The 22,833-nt window shown below is 42.1% G+C and overlaps 5 protein-coding genes across 5 annotated transcripts; 1 reads left to right on the top strand and 4 right to left on the bottom strand.

Moving 5' to 3' along the window:
• Nucleotides 1-212: 212 nt before the first annotated feature.
• DFJ58DRAFT_615952 (uncharacterized protein) lies at nucleotides 213-431 on the bottom strand (the record flags this gene model as incomplete). The annotated part of the gene is made up of 1 exon (XM_041380970.1): nucleotides 213-431. A coding segment is annotated over one exon (219 nt), but the record flags the coding sequence as incomplete, so codon positions are not given.
• A 7,444-nt stretch (nucleotides 432-7,875) lies between these two features.
• DFJ58DRAFT_836040 (uncharacterized protein) lies at nucleotides 7,876-8,898 on the bottom strand (the record flags this gene model as incomplete). The annotated part of the gene is made up of 3 exons (XM_041392276.1): nucleotides 7,876-8,007; nucleotides 8,104-8,329; nucleotides 8,477-8,898. The coding sequence occupies 3 exons, from the start codon at nucleotides 8,896-8,898 to the stop codon at nucleotides 7,876-7,878; spliced, it is 780 nt and encodes a 259-aa protein (XP_041250470.1).
• Nucleotides 8,899-11,227: 2,329 nt separating this feature from the next.
• DFJ58DRAFT_721239 (uncharacterized protein) lies at nucleotides 11,228-11,864 on the top strand (the record flags this gene model as incomplete). The annotated part of the gene is made up of 2 exons (XM_041384790.1): nucleotides 11,228-11,405; nucleotides 11,452-11,864. The coding sequence occupies 2 exons, from the start codon at nucleotides 11,228-11,230 to the stop codon at nucleotides 11,862-11,864; spliced, it is 591 nt and encodes a 196-aa protein (XP_041250469.1).
• Nucleotides 11,865-17,479: 5,615 nt separating this feature from the next.
• DFJ58DRAFT_650137 (uncharacterized protein) lies at nucleotides 17,480-17,647 on the bottom strand (the record flags this gene model as incomplete). Its single annotated transcript, XM_041381560.1, has 1 exon — nucleotides 17,480-17,647. A coding segment is annotated over one exon (168 nt), but the record flags the coding sequence as incomplete, so codon positions are not given.
• Nucleotides 17,648-18,497: 850 nt separating this feature from the next.
• Nucleotides 18,498-18,821, bottom strand: DFJ58DRAFT_650243 (uncharacterized protein; the record flags this gene model as incomplete). Its single annotated transcript, XM_041381569.1, has 1 exon — nucleotides 18,498-18,821. A coding segment is annotated over one exon (324 nt), but the record flags the coding sequence as incomplete, so codon positions are not given.
• Between the last annotated feature and the right edge of the window lie 4,012 nt (nucleotides 18,822-22,833).

The following is a 22,833-nucleotide window of genomic DNA, read 5'->3' as shown; positions in this document are numbered from 1 at the left end:
TGGCTAGGGATCAGCAGGGGTAAACATGCAGGTACACAGCCACCAACCTGTACCTGTACCCTTATACTCATGGGTCTTGAGGGGTATGGGTAACTGGAGGGGTACAGCATGGGTCAAGGGTATGGTGGGTATACCTGTACCCACAGAACTAAATTGTATGCAGTGAGAACACATCATGTAAACTACTCTAGTATAATACTATCCCACCCATCCTGCAACTCCTCCTTGGCTTTGATATCAGGTAAGCTTGCAATTGACTGTATGTCACAATCCTTCACCAATCCTAGTTGGCCCCATAGCCCAACACAAAGGAGTGCACAAGTGGTCTGTGCAGAGAGACAGCTTTGGACATGGGAGAGAAGTAAGTGCCCATGGCTGAAAATGTGCTTGACATCGACAGACATTGCTAGAATAACTAACATTAAGAAACATAACAAAAAAATGTACCAGGAATAGTAAGGTAGTTGAGGGCCATTTGAGAGAGTTGCTGTTACGAACAATGCTAGTTTGCAACTGAAACTTGGATGGGGGCTCTTGCTCAGCCTGCTGAGACCAGCAGGTGTTCAGATAGCAAGAGTTCACAGCAATGACATTGTCTGTCTGACAATGAGGTTGTCAATGATTAGGATGGCATTCTCTAATTGTGCTTCTCAAGTATAAGGCTGCTAGATGGTGAGTCTAACAGAGTTTGAGATGAGAAGGAGAAGCTTGCTTAGGGCTTCAAGCAGATAGGCAGGTAGAACCAAGTAGATTCAAGTTAGAGAATACAAGTGATACCCTACTGGTATATATAGGTAGGAGGTGGTTAAGGGCAGGGATGCCAAATTAGTGGTAAGAGTACAGGGGAGATGAGTCAGAGATGAGTCATAGAACAAGATAGCACCGGTTGGACAGTAAGGGCAAAAGGGAAGTGAGTCAGAGATAAGACAGGTACCAGTCAGGCAGTAAAGGCATAGGGTTATGAGTCAGGGGAAATGAGTCAACAGTAACAGTATAACATACACAGCAACTAATAGGAGCTGTGCATTTGAAGTTGAAATGACGTAGTAAGTACAAAGTGAGACAAAGAATGAGAAAATGAATAGGGGCTAGAACAACCAGATGTTCTTGTAACAGTTGCAGGTAAATCTTTCAGTGCCCATAACACCATGCTATTGGATCTGCGACATCCTCGATGTCTGCATTGAGGTAGCTATTAAGTTCCTCAGCAGAGGTGGTAGGCTTGGGATGGGAGAGTGTGGGCAAATAGTTGAAGATATTTCCATCCTGAAGATTAGAGACTTATGTTAGTAAAAAGTGATAATAATGACTGTTAGTAGCATGCACCTCATTGACCTCAGTTACCACTGGATTCATGTTGTTAGGAGGGACTGGTGAGTGAGTTGTATAATGCTTGAATTTTGTGCCAATGAGTTCTTTGGCTGTGTCAATCCAGTCCTACTGCCAGCCAGCAGACTGAAAATATGACAGCTTATGCTGAAGATGAAGGACTACAACATGATTAGATTTAGACTAAAAATAAAATAAAAATAAAAGATGCACCCATAGCAATGCAATACACTTCAGAGGAGTCAGGGTGTGAGTCATTGTCTATCCTGTATTCTGGACCTATGCTCCATAGGATTCTCACACCTTGACTGCCAAATCTCTGGCTCTCATCCTGACTTATTCCTGGTGTGACAATCATACCAGTGCTAGGTGTGTATGGGTGTTACAGCCATATTTTGCCTTGTCTAGGAAAAAGGAGCTAAACACCAGTCACCAATATCCTTATCCCCAACTCATTCGCCTTGGGAACACTGTCTCCCATAGCATGCTATCCAGTTTGACACTTAGGTACCCTGTCCTCCCATGTCCTGCCTATGTCCACCTACCTCTGCTGGTGCATTATTAGTCCTTAATTGTTGTTACTAATCAGTTGCAGGTCTTATTACATGTATCCTCGTGTTTCACTGGGCTGCATATCTTATTACCTGTAGACACATTGTGCTCTTGCCTGCATTGCTACTGCTCTCAAATATGTATTCTGAACATTCATGCAGTATGATAAAATGGCTCATTGTACTTACAATAGATTACTTCCCTTCCCCGGACCTTTGCCAGTGTGTCGGGGTCACCTTAGTCACTATATCTTAGTCTTTATGCAATTGACTCTGCTCTTGCTCATTCTCTCTGATCACGTGTTGCTTAACTGCTCTAAGTGCATGTCACTAAGGATTCTCATAGTTTGACTTTTGCAACTCTCAAATTGCTATTGGTAGTTTGTGCTACAACTAGTTGCTACCAGGCTTTTCACTTGCACTATCTAGCCTTAGCTCCATTCTTGATCCTTGACTCTTCTCACTATCACTAAGTTGCACGTTCACATATCACTATCAGATAACACATCTTGCATAGTGCAACTCTCATTAGATGCATGTTTCTCTGTTGAGATTCTCTTAGATGCTGATTGCTAGTGTTACTCATTAGTTCTTGGTTTTGGTCACTATAGGTCATAAGCCCTTTGTGCTATCGCTCCCCTTGCTTATTAGTAGGGAGTTGCTTCATTAGCAGTCCTCTTGGGTCGAATACTATACTTGTGCCTTGGATAAGTAGTGCTAGTTGCTAACCACCTAGTACCTATTTCTTTTTCACACTAGTTTCCTGTCCATTGCGCTGTCCAGGATCTGCCCTGCTACCTAACTACCCCTGACCTCCAGACCTACTATGTACCTCTGTGCTCCAGACCTCTGCAGCTAGCCTGCTCCATCCATCCCCTATCCTGTCCACTCTAAGTACATTTCATTCAGTCAGATATATGGACTTTATCTCATCCATGATTCCAGACCATATTCACCTTACAATCATGTCTGTCATATACCATATATCCGGTTACAGATCCGATGAACATATCCGTCGTCCAGTCCACAGATCCGCTTTGATTCTTATTTCATTTCCTGTTCATATAACTCTAACTATTGTTCATCTCCTTTCGGTATTCCTGTACACCGGTATACCGGTTATCCTTTACTTCCGCTATGCTTACTGATCCGCTACACTTACGAATCTGCTTTTACTTGTACTTCATTCCCGGTTCATGATTCGTGATCCATCCAACTTACCAATACGCTCCACTTAGACTTTGCTTATACTTTCGTACATAGCCTCGCACCTTTGCTTATTGATCATTCCGTTAGCTATCCGTAGTATATAAACCTTTGTATATGCGCTGTAGTAGATCAGTTCGAATATCATCTTAGATTGCACTCATTCCGTCTGGACTCTAAGTCCCTCCGTTATCCGTCCGGACTTGAGTACGCTACTCTTGTCTACTCCGAGACTTAGGATAGATTCCTATAGTCTACATATCCGCCTCTGTCTTCGGACAGTCCTCACCCGTTAGTTTCTAGTCCGGATCCAATCCGGATTAGCCGTTACTCTATACGTTCGATATCCGGAAGTCTTAACGGATCCATTGCAATACTTATCCGTTGCAATACAAGACTTATCCGTTACGAGACTTATCCGTCTCACTAGACGCGATACTTTAGCTCTCTGAAATAAGGGGCAAGACTCAGGAAAGGGGCACAGCGCACGAGCTGAGGCCGAAGCCCTTCGGATCCGATACTACTTGAGTACGGTCTTAACAATGTTCCTGTTTCACCTTCACCTAGATCTCTGGAACTCCGGAACCTGGACCTCTGGATCTCATCTGTACCTATCTTCATACTGATTCCCACCCTATGTCCATATATGTACTTTCTCTCCAGCAAGACATCTGGACTTTACCTCTTCTCAGATTCCAGACTGCATCCACCTCCTCAGTATATATTCCAGTCCTGCTTTCACATCAGCTCTGAGATCTCCAGACCTCCAGATATTAACTGTAACTATCTCTGGACCTATTCCTGCCTTCCATCCAAAATCCTGCACCTATTCCCATTTAGATATCTCCACCTTTCTGGCTTTCAGTTATCTCTGTATCTGCCTCACTGATTAGGGATCTACATAGGTGAACCCCTGGGTGTCAGCAGGTCAACCCACACCCGCACCCCAAGGAAAACCCACACTCATAGCAAGGGTATGAGTTACACAGTGAATAGTGAAGGAAGAACCTGGGGTACAACCCATTAAGGGTGTACCTGCAGGTTACAGATACTATAGGGTAAATCTACAACACAATGTACGACAGCTACTCAACAATAATTTGACCCCACCCATCATTGAGCTCCTCTTCATCATCTTTGGCATTAGGCAAAGAACTGATGCTGACGATGTCATCAGTCTTGACCAGGTTGAGTTTGCTCCAAAAACTGAGGCACACCAGTGCATGCATTGATTGTGCAGATAAGCGTGAGTGAACATGTGAGAGTAAGAGCTGTCCTCGGCTAAATAGTCATTCAACATTGACTGATGTGGCTGTTGATGTTATTAGCTGTAGTATATGCAAGTTCAATTTAAAATAAACTCACCAGGAATGGTAAGGTAGTCTAACACCATCCGTGATAGATGAGGGTAGGGGTATGACATTCATGCCACCATGCAAGTGTGTCAGGAACATTTTCAATGTCAGAGGTGAGATAGCGCTCAAGCTCATCACAGAGATCGGTCAATTTTGGCAGAGCAAGGGCAGGCATGTCATCAAATATGTTTTTCATCTAGAATAGAATCAGTAGTCAGTATTTACAGTTAAAAAAAGATGTACCTTATGCAATCCCTCTGTGGATAACTCTAAAGTCTCCATGTCCAAGTCATTGTCTTGAAGGTCAACCTCCAAGGCCGAATAAAGAGCAAATTGGTCACAGACAAGCATTTCAGCTGTCGTGACCCAGTCATCCTCCCATTGAGTGTTTATGAAGTATATGAGCTTGTGATGCAGGTGTGATGCAGGTGTAGTACTATAGTATATGTGTGAATGTGAGCCATCAGAACAGAGACAAAAAAGAACAAACCCATGGCAATGTGATAGACTTTGAATTGATCTGTATGTTGATAGTACCAGTTAAGTGTTACCTTTGCCAGCTGAACAGCTGAGTGGATTGAAGGGTGATACTGTCTGTTGCGGGAGTATGTAGTGAGCTTTTCATCAATGAGATCCATGGCCAGAATCATGGTGGCTAGATTAGATGTTGAGCAGGAGAAAAATAGTGTTGCAGGGAGCCCCTCCCCTCACCACACACTTCAGGGGGGAGGGGCAACTGCATTAACAAGGTTTGAGGGTGGGTTGCTGATAATATTTTTGAAACTTGAAGTTATCCTTCCAAGCTAGTGGAAGGAGGCAAATTTCACAATGGTAGCTCATCAGCAAAATTTCGAAGGGTATATAAGGTGAGGAGCGAAGGCAGTGCTTATCTAGAAGCATTCCCACGCTTGTCATACCATGGATATGATCACAATTCGTACTGCTGGATCCCAAGGGAGACCAGTTTCCTATTGTCCAATTAATACATAAAAGGACACATCTATTGTTCCAAAAATAGAGGTTTTCACATGTCACAAAGATCTGGGTTCTTTTACCCGAAGATCTGAACCTAAAGGTAGAGAGAAGCATCAGTCATGATGACTCACGCTGAAAGATAAGGGGTTCAGACTTCCACACGGAAATGAACCAGGTATTGTGGTGGTGATAAGGAAGGGCTGATCAAATGTCATCCAATAAAGGGCTAATCTGATGGTGCCAATAATAGGTATCACCCTACTACCTCCATCAGGGTGTCCTGAAGGTGGCCTAGTTCTTTATCCCGCAAGGGCCGAACCCTAACCCTAATTAAAGAGATAAGGGGCCTTGCTTCTTACAGGGTGGAAGAACATCTTCCATTTCCCACATCTCATCAGGTCCACCCAGGCCAGGCTTACCAATCAGAAAGATGTGTCCCTGTGGGAACATGTCATGTGAGGGTCACGTGATGAGTGGTTTTTGTGAAATATTATACAACTCCAGGAATTTCAAAAATGGTGGCTAGATTAGGTGTTGAGCAGGAGAAAAATAGTGTTGCATCCTTTAGAATCTACATAGACCAAAATTAGTTCATATGGTGTTCAGATAGGTCTGGTACTTACCTTGAGAACATCCCTTGGCTGTTTGGCAATTGCCCACTCCTCATCATTCAGCTCAAACATCTGCAGACTGAGATCTCGTTGTTGGGTCACAGTATCAATGGCCTCCCAATGCTCAATTGCATAATCCAACATATTGAATGTGGAGTTCCAGCAGGTTGGAACATTGCGTGGCATGAGAGTAATGGGTGCCTGCAAGTCTTCAAGAATCTTATGCCACACTGGGAGGACTATAGTCATCAAATGTATAACTTTGTAGGCCAGTTTATGGAGCTAGAAGAGAGATTATACTTGAAGGTGTGTGTTGGTTTCATTTTGTTCTTACCTTCACAAAGGCTAACTTCACAGGAAGAATACTCTTTTCCAGCATGAGTCATTTATCAGGGTTGAGCTCTCCAACTTCATCAACCCAACCGTCATCATTGTCACTACTATCATTATCCCCAACATCATATTCAGCCACCATCACTGCTTCCTCCCCATCAATTCCCTTGCTCAATACCTTGAGCTCTGTTCTGTCATCACTATTCTCAGGCTCATCCAAGGCTTTGTTGGCCTCTTTCTTGGTTACATCAAACTTGTGAATGAGCGATTTCACTACAAGGTTTACCATATGGAGAAAACACTGCATATGGCTTGTGCCCCCTCAAATGCTGGTACCTCAGCTGCAAGGTTCTCAACCATGACATTGTTGTTGGAGGCATTATCACATATCATGCTCAAAATCTGGGTTATATAATATCAATTTGTAAGTTTCCATGTCTCTTTTAAATTTACCTTGTCTGAAATGCCAAATTCCTCTAGCATCTTTGCAAACACGTTTGCCAGCTCTTCACCTGTGTGCGACTAACAAAGTATTAGCTGCTGTGGATCTATCAAGGTAGCTACTTCAATGATATCTAATGGTAGGCCCAGCAGTATGCCATTGTGCTTGAGGTGCACTGAGAATTCAATGAACGCTCAATGGTCTGGTGAACTCCAAGTATCTGTTGTAAAATTTATCTTGCCATCATATTCCTGGTGAGGTTTTTTCATTTTGTTAAGACCGTACTCAAGTAGTATCGGATCTGAAGGGCTTCGGCCTCAGCTCGTGCGCTGTGCCCCTTTCCCGAGTCTTGCCCCTTATTTCAGAGAGCTAAAGTATCGCGTATATAGAGTAACGGCCAATCCGGATCGGATCCGGACTAGAAACTAACGGGTGAGGACTGTCCGAAGACAGAGGCGGATATGTAGACTATAGGAATCTATCCTAAGTCTCGGAGTTGACAAGAGTAGCGTACTCAAGTCTGGATGGATAACGGAGGGACTCAGAGTCCAGACGGAATGAGTGCAATCTAAGATGATATTCGAACTGATCTACTACAGCGCATATACAAAGGTTTATATACTACGGATAGCTAACGGAATGATCAATAAGCAAAGGTGCGAGGCTATGTACGAAAGTATAAGCAAAGTCTAAGTGGAGCGTATTGGTAAGTTGGATGGATCACGAATCATGAACCGGGAATGAAGTACAAGTAAAAGCGGATTCGTAAGTGTAGCGGATCAGTAAGCATAGCGGATCAGTAAGCAAAGTGGAAGTAAAGGATAACCGGTATACCGGTGTACAGGAATACCGGAAGGAGATGAACGATAGTTAGAGTTATATGAACAGGAAATGAAATAAGAATCAAAGCGGATCTGTGGACCGGACGATGGATATGTTCATCGGATCTGGATCGGATCTGTAACCGGATATATGGTATATGACACATTTGAATATTTCAAAGTGCATGATTTGAACTAACTTGTGACATTTTAGCAACTCATTGACAAGTCTGAGCGAACACAAGTCAAACATCACATGAAATTGTGGATGGCAAAGGTATGTAATACTCTGGCCTTCTGGTCTTCATCAATGACTGAAATCCTCAATCCTTGACTATCTTGAATGGATGCAGACTCTCCAATACCCAACACACTATTTCTGCCCTGGAAGAAGACAATTTAGGCTTAGGTGCCATCAAGAACAACATCAAGACCTCACCTTGTTTCTCTGTGCATGTGTTGATGGTGCAAGTAAATTACTTTTTCCTTTCCCTTACATTTGAAGGATGCCATGATTGACCTGTTCTTTAGGATACCTCCGATAATTTTTGTTCGCACTTCATCCACATCTTTGGTGTCATCAGCAGCATTGAGCATATCTTTCCTCCAACAAGATTTGACATGTTTGTGCATGTTCCCCATCAATTGGGCATCCTTTTTGTCCAAGAACCATTGGATTGTGGCCTTACAACCCTTTTGCACAGCACTTGAATTCGTGTGCATGTCGACCACCAACTTCAGTAATGTGGGGAGTTGGGTCAAAGAATGCATAAACAGGTGATACCCATTCTTTCATGAGCCTCTCTGTTGCTAATTAGTGGCGCTATGTTTGTATAGCAGGAACATACTTCACTTGTCCTCAGCACTCTCTGGACTTGAAGCCTCGTTACCAGCCTCGCCTCTGCTTTTCTCGCTCTTGTCATCAATAACAATGGCATTGTCATACAACACTTCTTCCTCTTCCTCAGTGTGAACAATGGCACAGCAAATTTCACAAGGCTTTGCTGCTGTTCCCACATCAGGTGGAGGTGAAGAGGCTTTAGCAACTGGCCTATCTTTGGATGTACCAGTGACTGGTCTATCTTTGGATATATCAGTGGGAGGGTTTTGTTTTGCTTTCTTTGAGTTGTTGGAGACTGCACTTGTGCCCTTCACATCAATCTTGTACTTCTTTGACAGGCCGGTAGCTTCAAGTCTCTCTTCAAGTGCCACTTTGGTCTTGTCTGTGAGCTTTGTGACCTGTCTTGCAGCTGGAGTAAATATGTTTGGTTGCATGGTTGGATGTGAGGTAGGAGTCTAGGACAGGTATGCTTAGGATGACAGGATGGGGTATTTTTCGACAGTTGTGGCTTCTTTAAGGTTTGATTTTGGCATAGGTACTAGTACATATGTAGCAGAGTTCTCAATTACATAGCAATATATCATGTTTGGATGGTCTAACCCATGTGCGGGTATGGATAAGGGTATGGGTGCTGTGAAAGGCAACCCCCACCCGTACCCCAGGTGTACCCTTACCCGCGACCTGTACGGGTTACACATACCCATGCAGTTGCCTATCACTGATTGATACTTGTGCATACTTCATCTCCAAGTTCATTTACTTATGTTCCATCTCACTTACTAATATATTTTCACATGCTCACACACAGCCTCAGTCCTCTGCTTACTGATCCTCTGATATGTCCTCCAGTATATTAAACCCTGTACAACTCCTGTAGTTTCCTCAGTTTGAATATCATCTTAGACTTTGCTCTCTCTTATCATACTTCTTCTGGACTTTGGTCCATCTAAGTTCTGTCCTTTCCATGAGGCCTAGGGATGGATTCCTTAGGCCAGAAATCTGGACCTGGGGGGCCCTTGAACTCGAACCACCACCATGGTCGATGTTTTCCCATGCACATGCACGGATAAGGTCAAGCTACGCCAGCTCATAGTCAACAGCTAGCCCAAATGAATAAACCCCCATACAACATAGATCCTCAAACAAGAGTAACAAAAGAAAACCTCTAAATAAAAACCGTCTCAAAACGCCAATCACAAACTAAGAAAACTGCCCCCCAACACCCAAACCGCTCTCTAACCCACAAACTCACAACTCCTCACTCATAACACCGGACAACCCATAACCAACATTAGAACTCACCAGGATCAAAGAAAAGAGTAAAGATGACATATAACCCGAATAACACACGAACAGGCCACAAACTAACACCCAACTTCAGGCATAAAACTACGCCGAACGTAAAATGCACCTCCCCCCCAGGTAATAACACTTAACAAAACCTCCTTGATAAGAATACCTTGAGAATTCACTACCACTCATGGTCAGACTAAAGTACACACTGATCATCACATTAAAAGCACACACCTCAGCCACGAAGACTCCCCGATTGTAAGAGAAACAAACTCCCCAGTAAACTGCGACTGAATCCAACATATAAAAACCTGCAAGGTAAAAACAACCCCCCTGTCCACTGGAAGATGAAAGACAAGGAACCCACCTTGATCAAAACCCTCTCCCAAACCACCCGCCCTTACCTATCTACCCCTCGTCATTCATCCCAGACACCCCGCTGTGACAATCATACCAGCGCTAGGCGCGTATGAGTGTCATAGGCATAAATTGCCCTGTCTAGAGGAAAAGAGTAAGGCGCTAGTCACCAGCGCTAGTCAGCTCCCAAGCTATCCGCTTTGGAACCTCTTTTCTCCCATAGCGCACTACCCGGTCCGACGCCTAGGTATTCCGTCCTCCCATGTCCTGCCTATGTCCACCTACCTCCGCTGGTGCATTATTGTTCCTTAAATGTCGCTACTCATCAGTCGCAGGTCTTATTACATGTGTCCTCGTGTTCCGCAGCACTGCATGTCTTATTACCTGTCACTACATCGTGCCCTCGCCAGTGTCGCTACTATACTTGCCTATGCGATCCCGAACCCCTATGCAGTATGATAAAATGACCCGTCCTACATACAGTACAGTACTTCCCTTCCCCGGACCTTTGCTGGTGTCGGAGTCACTTTAGTCGCTATATCCTAGTCTTGGTGCAATTGATTCCGCTCTTGCCAATCTCTCTGATCGTGTGTCGCTTGACTTGTTTTAAGTGTGCGTCGCTAAAGTTCCCTCATAAGTTTGACTTTCGCAACATCGGGATCGCTATCGGTAGTCGAGCTATAATCTAGTTGCTATCGGGCATTTCACTTGCACTGTCTTACCTTATTCCTCGCTTTCCCTTCCTTTGATTTCTTCTCGCTGTCACTAGTCGGACGTCGCATAGCGCTATCACATAAAACAACTTGCACAGCGCTACTCACTTATACGCATGTTTCTCTGTTGGAACTCACTTGTCGCTAGTCGCTGATTGCTATAGCGCTACTCATCGGTTTTTGGTCTTAGGTCACTATAGGTTATTAGTCCTTCGCACTATCGCTACCCTTGCATATTAGAAGGGAGTTGTTTCAATAGCAGTCCTCTTGGGTTGAATACTACACTTGCGCCTATTTGGATAAGTAGCGCTAGTTTCTAACCAGCCTAGTCGCTATTTCTCTTTCACACCGCACCAGACCAATATTCTTCCCTCCCAACGTCCTCAACGACAACAATGACATGGAAATCCCTCCTAACCACCCAACCAACATACCCTCCCCAACAACCTCCATATCCCCACCCGACACACCAACCCCTACCCCATGGACCATCCATGATCAACTTCCGTCCTCAGAGACTGTTACCCCCAAGGAAGCCAACACCCTCCCTGGCACGAAGTCAAATCCAACTGCACAAAGTGACCTTGCGGACTCCATCCATGCCCCCCCAGAACTCACCAGCAGACCAGGAAATGAGCGTTCCCCCTTACCCTGACCTCCCACATGCATCAACAGCGGAAGAAGAGAACATCTTAGCGCACATCGCTCTAGCGGAACAGAACAGACATGACACCCCAAATCATATCACCACCCTCCCTCAGTTCACCCCCACACCAAGCGGGGGTTTCCCCAAGATATACATGTCACACTCGGCTCAAGTCTTCGACCACCTTGAGAATAGGGTTTTACTTGCGTGGTTCCAAGTGAAACACCCGAAGTTTATAGTCAGGGTCTTTGATCACACCGGAAAAGACATCTATGAAAGATCAGCAGTCATAGCTGAACGCATACGCACTAACATAGCCGTAATTGCAAACTTCGTACACCAAGGAGCACCCCCCATTAGAGTCTCCCCCCACAACCGCTGTCCTGCATGATTTGAGAATCATGCATGGACATGACTACTAGGTATCCCCCTAAAAGACAAAGTCTGTTAGCTTAGTCCTCAGACTAGTCAACCCATACCTTAGTATCAAACCTTGGTCCAATAGTTTCAGTTTTCCCTCAGTGATTCATGAATCCACCATGTTTTGAAGAAAAGTCATATGTGAGATGGGAATCACATAATGACCTAGTTGATATGAGAAGCAAAATGAAGGTTAAGGTATTGCCTTTCCTTTGGCTTATTCACTTTGGCTAGAGAAACCCATAGAGAAAAGTTCAAAGCCTAACAAAAACCTATCTGAGAAGCCCACGTATTGTGTACTATTATTTGTTCCATTATTTCTGAGTTGTTTTCTCTAGTGTTTCTTTACTTTACTTTTCTATTAGGATGCTCTGACTAATCAGATGCTGCATAAAATTGTACCTACAGGGTATGATGTCATAATGATGTCATAGGACTTCACCTACACTCCTGCAGGTATTTTGGTTGAAAGATATGATATCATAGTGATGTCATAATGATGTCATGTTCCATGGAATTTGCTAGAACATTCCAATGACTCATAATGACTCATAGTGACTCATAGTGACTCAGAATGATGTCATTATCCCACCATGAATATTCTGGAATGTTCTTTTGCACCTGCTAGAACATTCTGCTCCAGTTTTTGGAATATTCTTCTCACATTCTGAAGTCATTACATCACCTTTTTACTTACATAATATTCCCACACAAAATGTATATAAGGAGAGCCCATTCTCCCCCAAAAAAATAGATCTCCCACTTGTTGCATTCAAGAACTCCCACTTGAGCAAATTGAACTCTCACCTAAGAAGCTTCAGTCTGAACAAATTGCTGCTTACAAAGCCCATTTCCTTTGTAAGAACTGTCCAGGCAAGTGCAGGGAAAGTGTTTCCCTTGAGATTACGTAAGTTTCTCGTGATAGAAACCCAGTTTTGTGAGACCAGTGTTCTCACCACGTAGTGTTTACTGACCAACACGAGCTTTGGTCAACGTTGTTATTTGTGAGACCAGCATTCTCACCAGGTATTTGTATACTGACCAACACGAGCTTTGGTCATTGTTGTTATTTGTCATTGTTTTTTTTTATTTGTCATTGTTGTTATTTGTGAGACCAGCGTTCTCACCAGGTATTTGTATATTGACCAACACGAGCTTTGGTCCACGTAGTCACATTTGAGACCAGCTTCTCAACAGTTAACCGTATATTCAGGAAACCAGTTCAAGTGTCTAGACGGTATATCCTAGACAATCCCATAGTTTCAATCAGAGATAATAAAGCTCCGGCTAAGTTAATCTAACTGATTGGTATAGCGAGCCTCCCAAGAACTCACATGTTATCTAACACGAAAGAAGAAAAGTCGTAGACCGTGTTAATCGAGGACTGGCAAGAAGTCTTATCCAGTGTAATTGTGGTGTCATTACATTCTTACACGTATTTATATAAGACCCTTGGTTATTAAGACACCGCTGGGAGGTAGAGAATCCAAAGACTTCCCAACCGGCTTCCTAGTCCACAACGTGTCAGAAGAAACAAGCAACCTCATAGTTAACCAGCGCATCTGGTCCTCAACGGACCTGACCTTCGAAGCGCTCCCTTTCAACTGCGACCAACCCCCAGACCTCCTCTTCTGCCTATCCAGCTTCACTACCTCCAACACGGAAACCATCCACGAGACCGTAGGCACTGCCTGGTCATACCATGAAATCTGGCCCCACATCAACAACCTCTTCGCCACATGCAGCTTCGAAAAGAAGAGCACATCTATAAAGCCACAGGAGACTTAATTAGATCTATCCGAGTTGAACATGTTGATTTCAAGGTCGTGGGCGGTCTTTCAGCCCCTCGCTTCAATATCTTCGCAACCAGCCCGACAAAAAATGCGAAGATTTGGACCACTGTCTTAATAACTGAGGGTCTTATATAAATACGTGTAAGAATGTAATGACACCACAATTACACTGGATAAGACTTCTTGCCAGTCCTCGATTAACACGGTCTACGACTTTTCTTCTTTCGTGGTAGATAACATGTGAGTTCTTGGGAGGCTCGCTATACCAATCAGTTAGATTAACTTAGCCGGAGCTTTATTATCTCTGATTGAAACTATGGGATTGTCTAGGATATACCATCTAGACACTTGAATTGGTTTCCTGAATATATGATAAACTGTTGAGAAGCTGGTCTCAAATGTGACTATAATGACCAAAGCTTGTGTTGGTCAATATGCAAATACCTGGTGAGAACGCTGGTCTCACAAACCTGGGTTTCTATCGCGAGAAACTTATGTAATCTCAAGGGATACACTTTCCCTGCACTTGTCTGGACAGTACTTACAAAGGAAATGTGCTTTGTAAGCAGCAATCTGTTCAGGCTGAAGCTTCTTAGGTGAGAGTTCAATTGGCTCAAGTGGGAGATCTATTTTTTTGGGGGGAGAATGGGCTCTCCTTATATACATTTTGTGTGGGAATATTATGTAAGTAAAAAGGTGATGTAATGACTTCAGAATGTGAGAAGAATATTCCAAAAACTGGAGCAGAATGTTCTAGCAGGTGCAAAAGAACATTCCAGAATATTCATGGTGGGATAATGACATCATTATGACATCATATCCTGTAGGTACAATTTTATGCAGCATCTGATTAGTCAGAGCATCCTAATAGAAAAGTAAAGTAAAGAAACACTAGAGAAAACAACTCAGAAATAATGGAACAAATAATAGTACACAATACGTGGGCTTCTCAGATAGGTTTTTGTTAGGCTTTGAACTTTTCTCTATGGGTTTCTCTAGCCAAAGTGAATAAGCCAAAGGAAAGGCAATACCTTAACCTTCATTTTGCTTCTCATATCAACTAGGTCATTATGTGATTCCCATCTCACATATGACTTTTCTTCAAAACATGGTGGATTCATGAATCACTGAGGGAAAACTGAAACTATTGGACCAAGGTTTGATACTAAGGTATGGGTTGACTAGTCTGAGGACTAAGCTAACAGACTTTGTCTTTTAGGGGGATACCTAGTAGTCATGTCCATGCATGATTCACAAATCATACAGGACACTGGATTTATCCTTCTGTCTACATCTATGCTTAGGGATTGATTCCCTAAGCCGGAGTTTTGCCTTTCTGGCACTTCCTGTCTTTCCAAGACTTCTGTCTACTTCCTGTCAACTCCGTCTCTACTTAAGTGTAGTCTACCTCTGTTTGTTTCTATTCCGGACCTTGTCCATAGTAGCCTTTCCCCTCCTGTCCTAATCCTGTCCAGTCCTCCTAAACCTTTAGACCTTTGGATGACATAACCTTTGGACGTCGTAATCTTTGGATGTCGCAACCTTCAGATGTCTTAACCTTTGGACCTCCGGACGTCCTGTCCTTTGGACCACTCCTCCTATCCTATCCTGCTTTGGACTCTGTCCCTTGCAGTCTATTCTCTATATGTTTCCATCTAGGGAGCTTACCTTTGGAAGTCTCATCTTTAGACCCAATGCAGTGGATGAAACTCCTCCAGAGTTTCCTGTACTCCTCTGGAAATTTCCCGTGCTCATCTGGAAGTCCTCTAGCACTCTACTAGAGTAGCCAGCCTCTGGAAGTCCTTCAGACTTCGTCGGATTCCATCTGGACTTCATTCTGAAATTAAGGACACATACTTGGGTCAGGGGCACAGTATACGAGCTGAGGCCAAGCCCTTTGGATCCGTTAACTCTTGAGCTACGGTCTTAACACTTAGAGCGGTTAAGGCACATCCGTGATGAAAAGCAAAGAGATCAATTGCACAATCAAAGACTAACTAAGGTGACTCCTACAACGGTAGCAGGTATGTTCGGAGAAGGTAAGTAAGTGATAGTACGAGACTTGGGTCCTATTTATCTAACTACATGAATGTCTGGAATTGTATAGGCGAGAGTAGTAGCGAGACATGAGGTATTCGGGTTAGTATGTAATAAGGCTTGTGGTTGCTGCAGCCATGGGAATACATGTAATAACACCTGCTGTTCATTCAGTAATGGTAAGATAAGCTTAAAAACGCACCAATGGAGATAGGTGGACATGGGCAGGACATGGGAGGACTCGGTACTGATGGGAGGCCCTGCAGGGAAGTGATGGGAAGATATGATGTGGCCTCAGGGAGGTCTGACCTCTATAGCAAAAAGGGGTTCTGCGAGGCTAGCCCGAGTTTGAACACCACATTGGGTCTTTCTATCTTAAGTTGTTCTTAGTAGCTATTCCCTCAGGTCGAACATTCTTGTTTCACTGTTTGCAAGTATAGCAGCATAGGCAGAGCATTAGACATATATTGGCTAGGTGCTTTAACAAGTGTCTAGCCAAGTTGTGTTTTCCACAACATGTTTGCGATACATTTGCATGTTTTTACAAACACTTGTTTAACATCATGTGAGACAGTCGAAGGTGATTGTAAGTAATACTCTGGGTGCCTAGTCTTCATTAAATTGTTAAAACCTCAATCATAGACAATTTCAAAAGGTCACAGACTCTCAGACACCCATCACATGACTTCCACCCTGGTGATAGGATATTAGAGGTGTCTACTGCAATATCCAATCTTTCACAAGTCTCTTTGCATTCATCTATCATTAGATTTGCATGATGTTTTTGTGAGTACATACATAGCTTGGCATCTGATGATTCTGATGAATCCTGTGTTAGGAAGTCCTTTGGGGAGTTAGCAAAGCCTGCATCTATGTATGTTGGTAGTGGGGTGGTGGTGGCAAGTAAGAATCAGGGGAATAGGTGTGTTGGTGGGTGTGTCAAGTCCTTTGGGGAGTTGGGAAAGCCTGTGTTGACATTGGTAGCAGGGTGGTGGCCCATGAAAGATGAGGGAGGTATTCCAGTCCACAGATCCGATCTGATTCTTATTTCATGTCCTGTTCATATAACTCTAACTATCGTTCATCTCCTTTCAGCATTCCTGTACACCGGTATACCAGTTATCCTTTACTTCCGTTATGCTTACTGATCTGCTACACTTACTGATCCGCTTTAGCTTATACTTCATTCCCGGTTATGATTCGTTATCCATCCGACTTACCGATATGCTGTACACATACTTTGCTTATACTTCGTACATAGCCTCGTGCCCTTGCTTATTGATCATTCCGTTAGTTATCCGTAGTATATAAACCCTTGTACATGCACTGTAGTAGATCAGTTCGAATATCATCTTATATTGCACTCATTCTGTCAGGACTCTAAGTCCCTCCATTATCCGTCTGGACTCGAGTACAATACTCTTGTCTACTCCGAGACTTAGGATTGATTCCTATAGTCTATATATCCGTCTCTGTCTTCGGACAGTCTTCACCCATTAGTTTCTAGTTCGGATCTGATCCGGATTAGCCGTTACTCTATACGTTCGATATCTGGAAGCCTTAACGGATCCATTACGATACTTATCCGTCTCACTAGACGCGATACTCTAGCACTCTGAAATAAAGGGCGAGACTTGGGAAAGGGGCACAGCGCACGAGCTGAGGCCAAAGCCCTTCAGATCCGATACTACTTGAGTATGGTCTTAACAGTATATCAACATAAGAAATTCAAGTGGTAGTTGAGTAGGAACCTATACTATCTATTCAGCCACTGTATCATTTCATGACCATATGCATGAAGGATGTGGATGAGATATGTAAAAGTAGCCTTCCAAATTCCCACCTTGAATTCATGGAGTAGATCAGGGACAAAAATGGTGTAGAAGTTGAACTCAAAGCATGCAAACTGAATTGAAAATGCATTTCAAGCAAATCAGTAAGGTGAAACATAATATAGTATATAAAGCATACCATAGTTGGGACAAGAGACTCAGGTGCAAGCATCCACTTGACTAAGGTATTTGTGATATTTGTGCCTTTAACATACAACCACTCCCAAATTTGTCTAATAATTGTCTATATTCTATGTCTGTCTTTACACATCTTTTTTTGCACTAGCATCTGTTGACCTTGCTTCCAAGACTACCAATCTTAATCTTAGGGATCATACACTGTCAACATGGACACTGGCAAGAAATTTAATCAATTTAAAAGTGTTGTGATTAAGTCAGATAAATCAGTAGAAATTGTATCATTGAATTATCCTTACTTTTCAGAATAATCTACTGAGTATGTAAAAAGATGAGATAACACTCTACAGGAGATGCCATCAGGACATTCAATGATAATCCCACTGACAATGACTTAAGATTTTAGCTGTTGTGACCTTTTTGAATGTATATTAGTAGAACTCTTTAAAAGTGTCTGTAAGCTGGCAGAAATATATCAAGGGGTGGAAAAATTATAGCAATAAAACCCATACCTTGAGAATATAAGTGAGATGGTGTATCACAAATGATATTGGCTCAGCTCACACATATTTTGACTGGTTTCCTAGGAATATGTAAATAGGCCAGAGAGATGTAGTTCTGAAGCTTGTAAGATAGGTTGAGTCCAACCAGAGTATCATCACCACAACCAGTCTTAAGAGTGCAGCCATCCTGTTGGGACTGTGAATGGGTTTTCTCATGTTCATCAAGTATCATAGGTGAATTATAAACTTCTCCATACACAGCTGACTCACAGAATGCAGCTTTGATGACTTTGAGAGGCTGCTAATAAAATAGGCCAGGAACCTTGAACAGCAAAGCCACATCCTCAGATGCATATTGGACTCCATCAGCTGGGATATGGATCTTTATACTAGTTTCCTTCCAGCTGTCTAATGCAGAAAATGGTGATTGAACGTTTTGGGCATTACCTTGATAGTCATCAAGGTGATTGCTTTCTTTCAAGGCCCAAAACTCCTTGAGATCACCCTTGTCAAAGTCCTTTGCAAGGATGTCCTCATTTACAAGATGATCCAAGTCAGCCAAAGATTTTGTGACAGAGCCACTGTAAAACCAACATATAAGGTAAAACATTGTTGTATTGAAAAACAGTGCAAAGTAATTAGATGAATATACTGAATCCTGACCACCATGGTGGGTCCATAGGCTGTTGAGATTCTTGATAAATGTTGGTGAGTCAGACAAATGTGCTACTGATATGAATTTATTAGAGCTGGATGATGGAAAAGAGTATGTATGTTAACAATAAAGGCTATAATGGTTTTGTGGGGTGCTCAGGATAACTGGTTGACTCATAATTGGGGACTGTCCTACTGGTTCCACATTGCATTATTTAAAGTTGAAGAGGATGCTACCACTGGGATAGGTGGTAAGTCATCATGGAATCTTTTTGATAAGTGACATTAGTAGTTTGGTAGACCTGATAAGCAATATGCAGGGCCCATGTCCTGAACAAAAGCTCAGAGACCATCATAGCAATATGAAAAATGAGTAAACATACTAGTGATAACTCTGGCTTCACAAAGCTTTCATATATATCCTGGCAAGCCCTTAGAGCTGCTTCTTCTTCTTCCTGATGTCATATTTTGTTGTTTGTGCTGCTCAGGATCTCACAATGAGTAATGATACAGTCCAGAATAGAGTACACCTTCTTAATGTAGTCTTAAGTAGCCAAGCTCTTAATATTCATTGACAGATTGTAGGTCTTATTTGTGTCTACCCTAATTGATGAATAATATGTGTAATTCTCCCCACAGAACTTTTCCTGTGTCTAAAAGAGAATTAGAATGATTGAAAATGATGTAATCAAGTATGGCTCAAGAGTGTGGCCAAATACTTCTGAAGAATGTAAAGTATAATGTCAAAACAATGGAGCAAATAAGCTGATATTTCTCCTAATAGTCACTTGAATGTTCACTCAAAATAATAGGGGCTAAGAATCTAAGGGGTGAAATAATGTTCCCCTATGTTCCCCTAAACTGTGTCTCACTCTATTAATACTTGGAAATAAAATTGATTGCTTCACAAGAAGGGAAAATGAGCTGCTTATATACTACTAAACTAGTGGCTGTGCTACTGATTACTAATGTACTATAGAATATTCTAGAATGTTTGAGAAAGAACAGTAGAATGTCATAGAACGATTAGTAAGAAAGATGACTCAGTGTGAATCATAGCAGACATGACTTATTATGACTCATTGTAACTTATTGTGGCTCATCTGTTTGGTTACTAATCCAAAGTTGTTTATTTGTATTGTCAATTTGTGTAGTACCACAGTCTTGAGTATATAGATGTAAATAAAGTGTGCATAGAATGTGTATGTACATATGTTTGGCATAGGGGTAAATAAAATAAAGAATTATAGAAAGGATAAAGGGTACATTAAGTATTTAATTTGAGGCACCAAGTTGTATCTTGGTGATAGATGCTTAAAAATGTTCAAAGTAAATTGAAGTAAGGTATAGAAAATTCAGGGGATGTTCATAGACTACAGTGAGGAATAGCATGAATCATAAATTTGCCATGACCATGTATGAAACAGGTTTCATGTGTGTCACCACTAGTGAATTTGTTCTCCATTGCTCAGTATAACTAAGAAATATCCAAAAGGGATATATTATAGTTCTAGTTCATTGCATACAGCTGCAACATATTATTCTGAAGGTCATAGCACTATCTTGTGCCACTGTTGTTTTCTATTGTTCTTTGCCCCTTTTACATCATGAGTGTTCGCTTGAAAAGTTCAACATATCTTATCCCCCATGAATGACCACATTATCAACTGTTGGTAATTGTCTGAACCATTGACCGTGGAGGATTGTGAAATTTGGTGATTTTCTTGCCTTTCACATCCTAGTAAAACACCAATATGCAATAGCCCAGACAGGTGAAGAAGTCCAGTGCCAATGGAGATAGTAGGTAAGGCTAGGCCATGATAAGGGAGAGTCTAGGTATGTCTAGGTATAACAAGGTAAAACTAGATGAAGCTAGGTATGGATCACCAGGGTAAGACTACCAGTAGCAGTCCAGATCTCACGAAGGCCTAGATATAGGAACCTTAGATAGTGTGCCCTTAGAGTGGCTGAAAGTGCATTCAAAGATAATGAGCAAGGGATAGATTTGCACAAGTCAAAGGCTAACTAAGGTGACTCCACAGATGGTAGCAGGTATAGTATACAATCAATCTAGACTAAAAGAATACGATTGTTTTCAAAGGCAACTCATAGGTCTTCACTTTCTTCTGGATCTCACAGTGTTGAGACAGAAAGTGGGAAAACTCCTGACTTCAAATTCCTACATTCCCACACAGTTTGGGAAAAGAATGGAAGGGGAAAAACTTAATATATTATGTGAGAATGGAGTCCTTATATACATTTTAGAAACCATCCTTACTAGGCAATGAGTCATCACTGGATTGGTAAGATTATGCTTACTAACCAAGCCTTTTGGTGTGCTGAATCAGCTGCTTACTAAAGTACATGAGTAAAATATTACAAAACATGATGAGTCATGGAAAGTCCTTACAAATCAGAATATTACTAGTCACATGCATGCTTACAAACATATCTGAGTGGCTCACTGATGTAATCAAGTAGCTGAATAAACATGAACAAAGGGAAAGAGACAGAAACTACAAATACAACTAAATAAATAGAAACAAAGCTTACATAAGTGAGAAGTATATGCTTTGTACACTCCTCTACTCATCTCCTTTTTACACTGCTATTTGTATATATCATGGTATGAACTAGGGCATTGACAGAACTGGATCAACAAGGTGTGAACACCCGAAATGTCCACCACTGTTATGCTGGTCTTACCTGCAGGCAGCATATTTACCTTGGGCACGTCTTCAATAGTTTCAGCAGTGTCTGGCTCAGTAAATACATTGGTTGCTCCCATTTCATCAATGCCTTGTGGCACCCCTGCATAGGGTGCTGTGTATGACCCATCTCCAAATGCATCACTGGAGAGGGTTCCTGCCACAGACTGGTGTCATGCATGGTATGGAGTTCATACCATGATATATACAAATAGCAGTGTAAAAAGGAGATGAGTAGAGGAGTGTACAAAGCATATAATCATGGTGTGAACTCCATACCATGCATGACACCAGTCTGTGGCAGGAACCCTCTCCAGTGATGCATTTGGAGATGGGTCATACACAGCACCCTATGCAGGGGTGCCACAAGGCATTGATGAAATGGGAGCAACCAATGTATTTACTGAGCCAGACACTGCTGAAACTATTGAAGACGTGCCCAAGGTAAATATGCTGCCTGCAGGTAAGACCAGCATAACAGTGGTGGACATTTCGGGTGTTCACACCTTGTTGATCCAGTTCTGTCAATGCCCTAGTTCATACCATGATATATACAAATAGCAGTGTAAAAAGGAGATGAGTAGAGGAGTGTACAAAGCATATACTTCTCACTTATGTAAGCTTTGTTTCTATTTATTTAGTTGTATTTGTAGTTTCTGTCTCTTTCCCTTTGTTCATGTTTATTCAGCTACTTGATTACATCAGTGAGCCACTCAGATATGTTTGTAAGCATGCATGTGACTAGTAATATTCTGATTTGTAAGGACTTTCCATGACTCATCATGTTTTGTAATATTTTACTCATGTACTTTAGTAAGCAGCTGATTCAGCACACCAAAAGGCTTGGTTAGTAAGCATAATCTTACCAATCCAGTGATGACTCATTGCCTAGTAAGGATGGTTTCTAAAATGTATATAAGGACTCCATTCTCACATAATACATTAAGTTTTTCCCCTTCCATTCTTTTCCCAAACTGTGTGGGAATGTAGGAATTTGAAGTCAGGAGTTTTCCCACTTTCTGTCTCAACACTGTGAGATCCAGAAGAAAGTGAAGGCCTATGAGTTGCCTTTGAAAACAATCGTATTCTTTTAGTCTAGATTGATTGTATACAATAATCTATTGTTTAATCTATCATCTTATGTATTTGAGTCACATTCAGTACAGAGAGGTCCATATTACCTACTAGGTTTAAGTTAGCGTGACAAAATATATTCTACTCCTTTACTATGAAGAAGTGATCTAGCAAAGAAGTAATTTATTACCCTTTGGCCAC

This window comes from Suillus subalutaceus (assembly GCF_016647625.1).
Source record: "Suillus subalutaceus strain FC151 chromosome Unknown DFJ58scaffold_3, whole genome shotgun sequence".
Taxonomy (NCBI): Eukaryota; Fungi; Basidiomycota; class Agaricomycetes; order Boletales; family Suillaceae; genus Suillus; species Suillus subalutaceus.
This window is presented reverse-complemented; position numbering and strand designations above follow the sequence as displayed.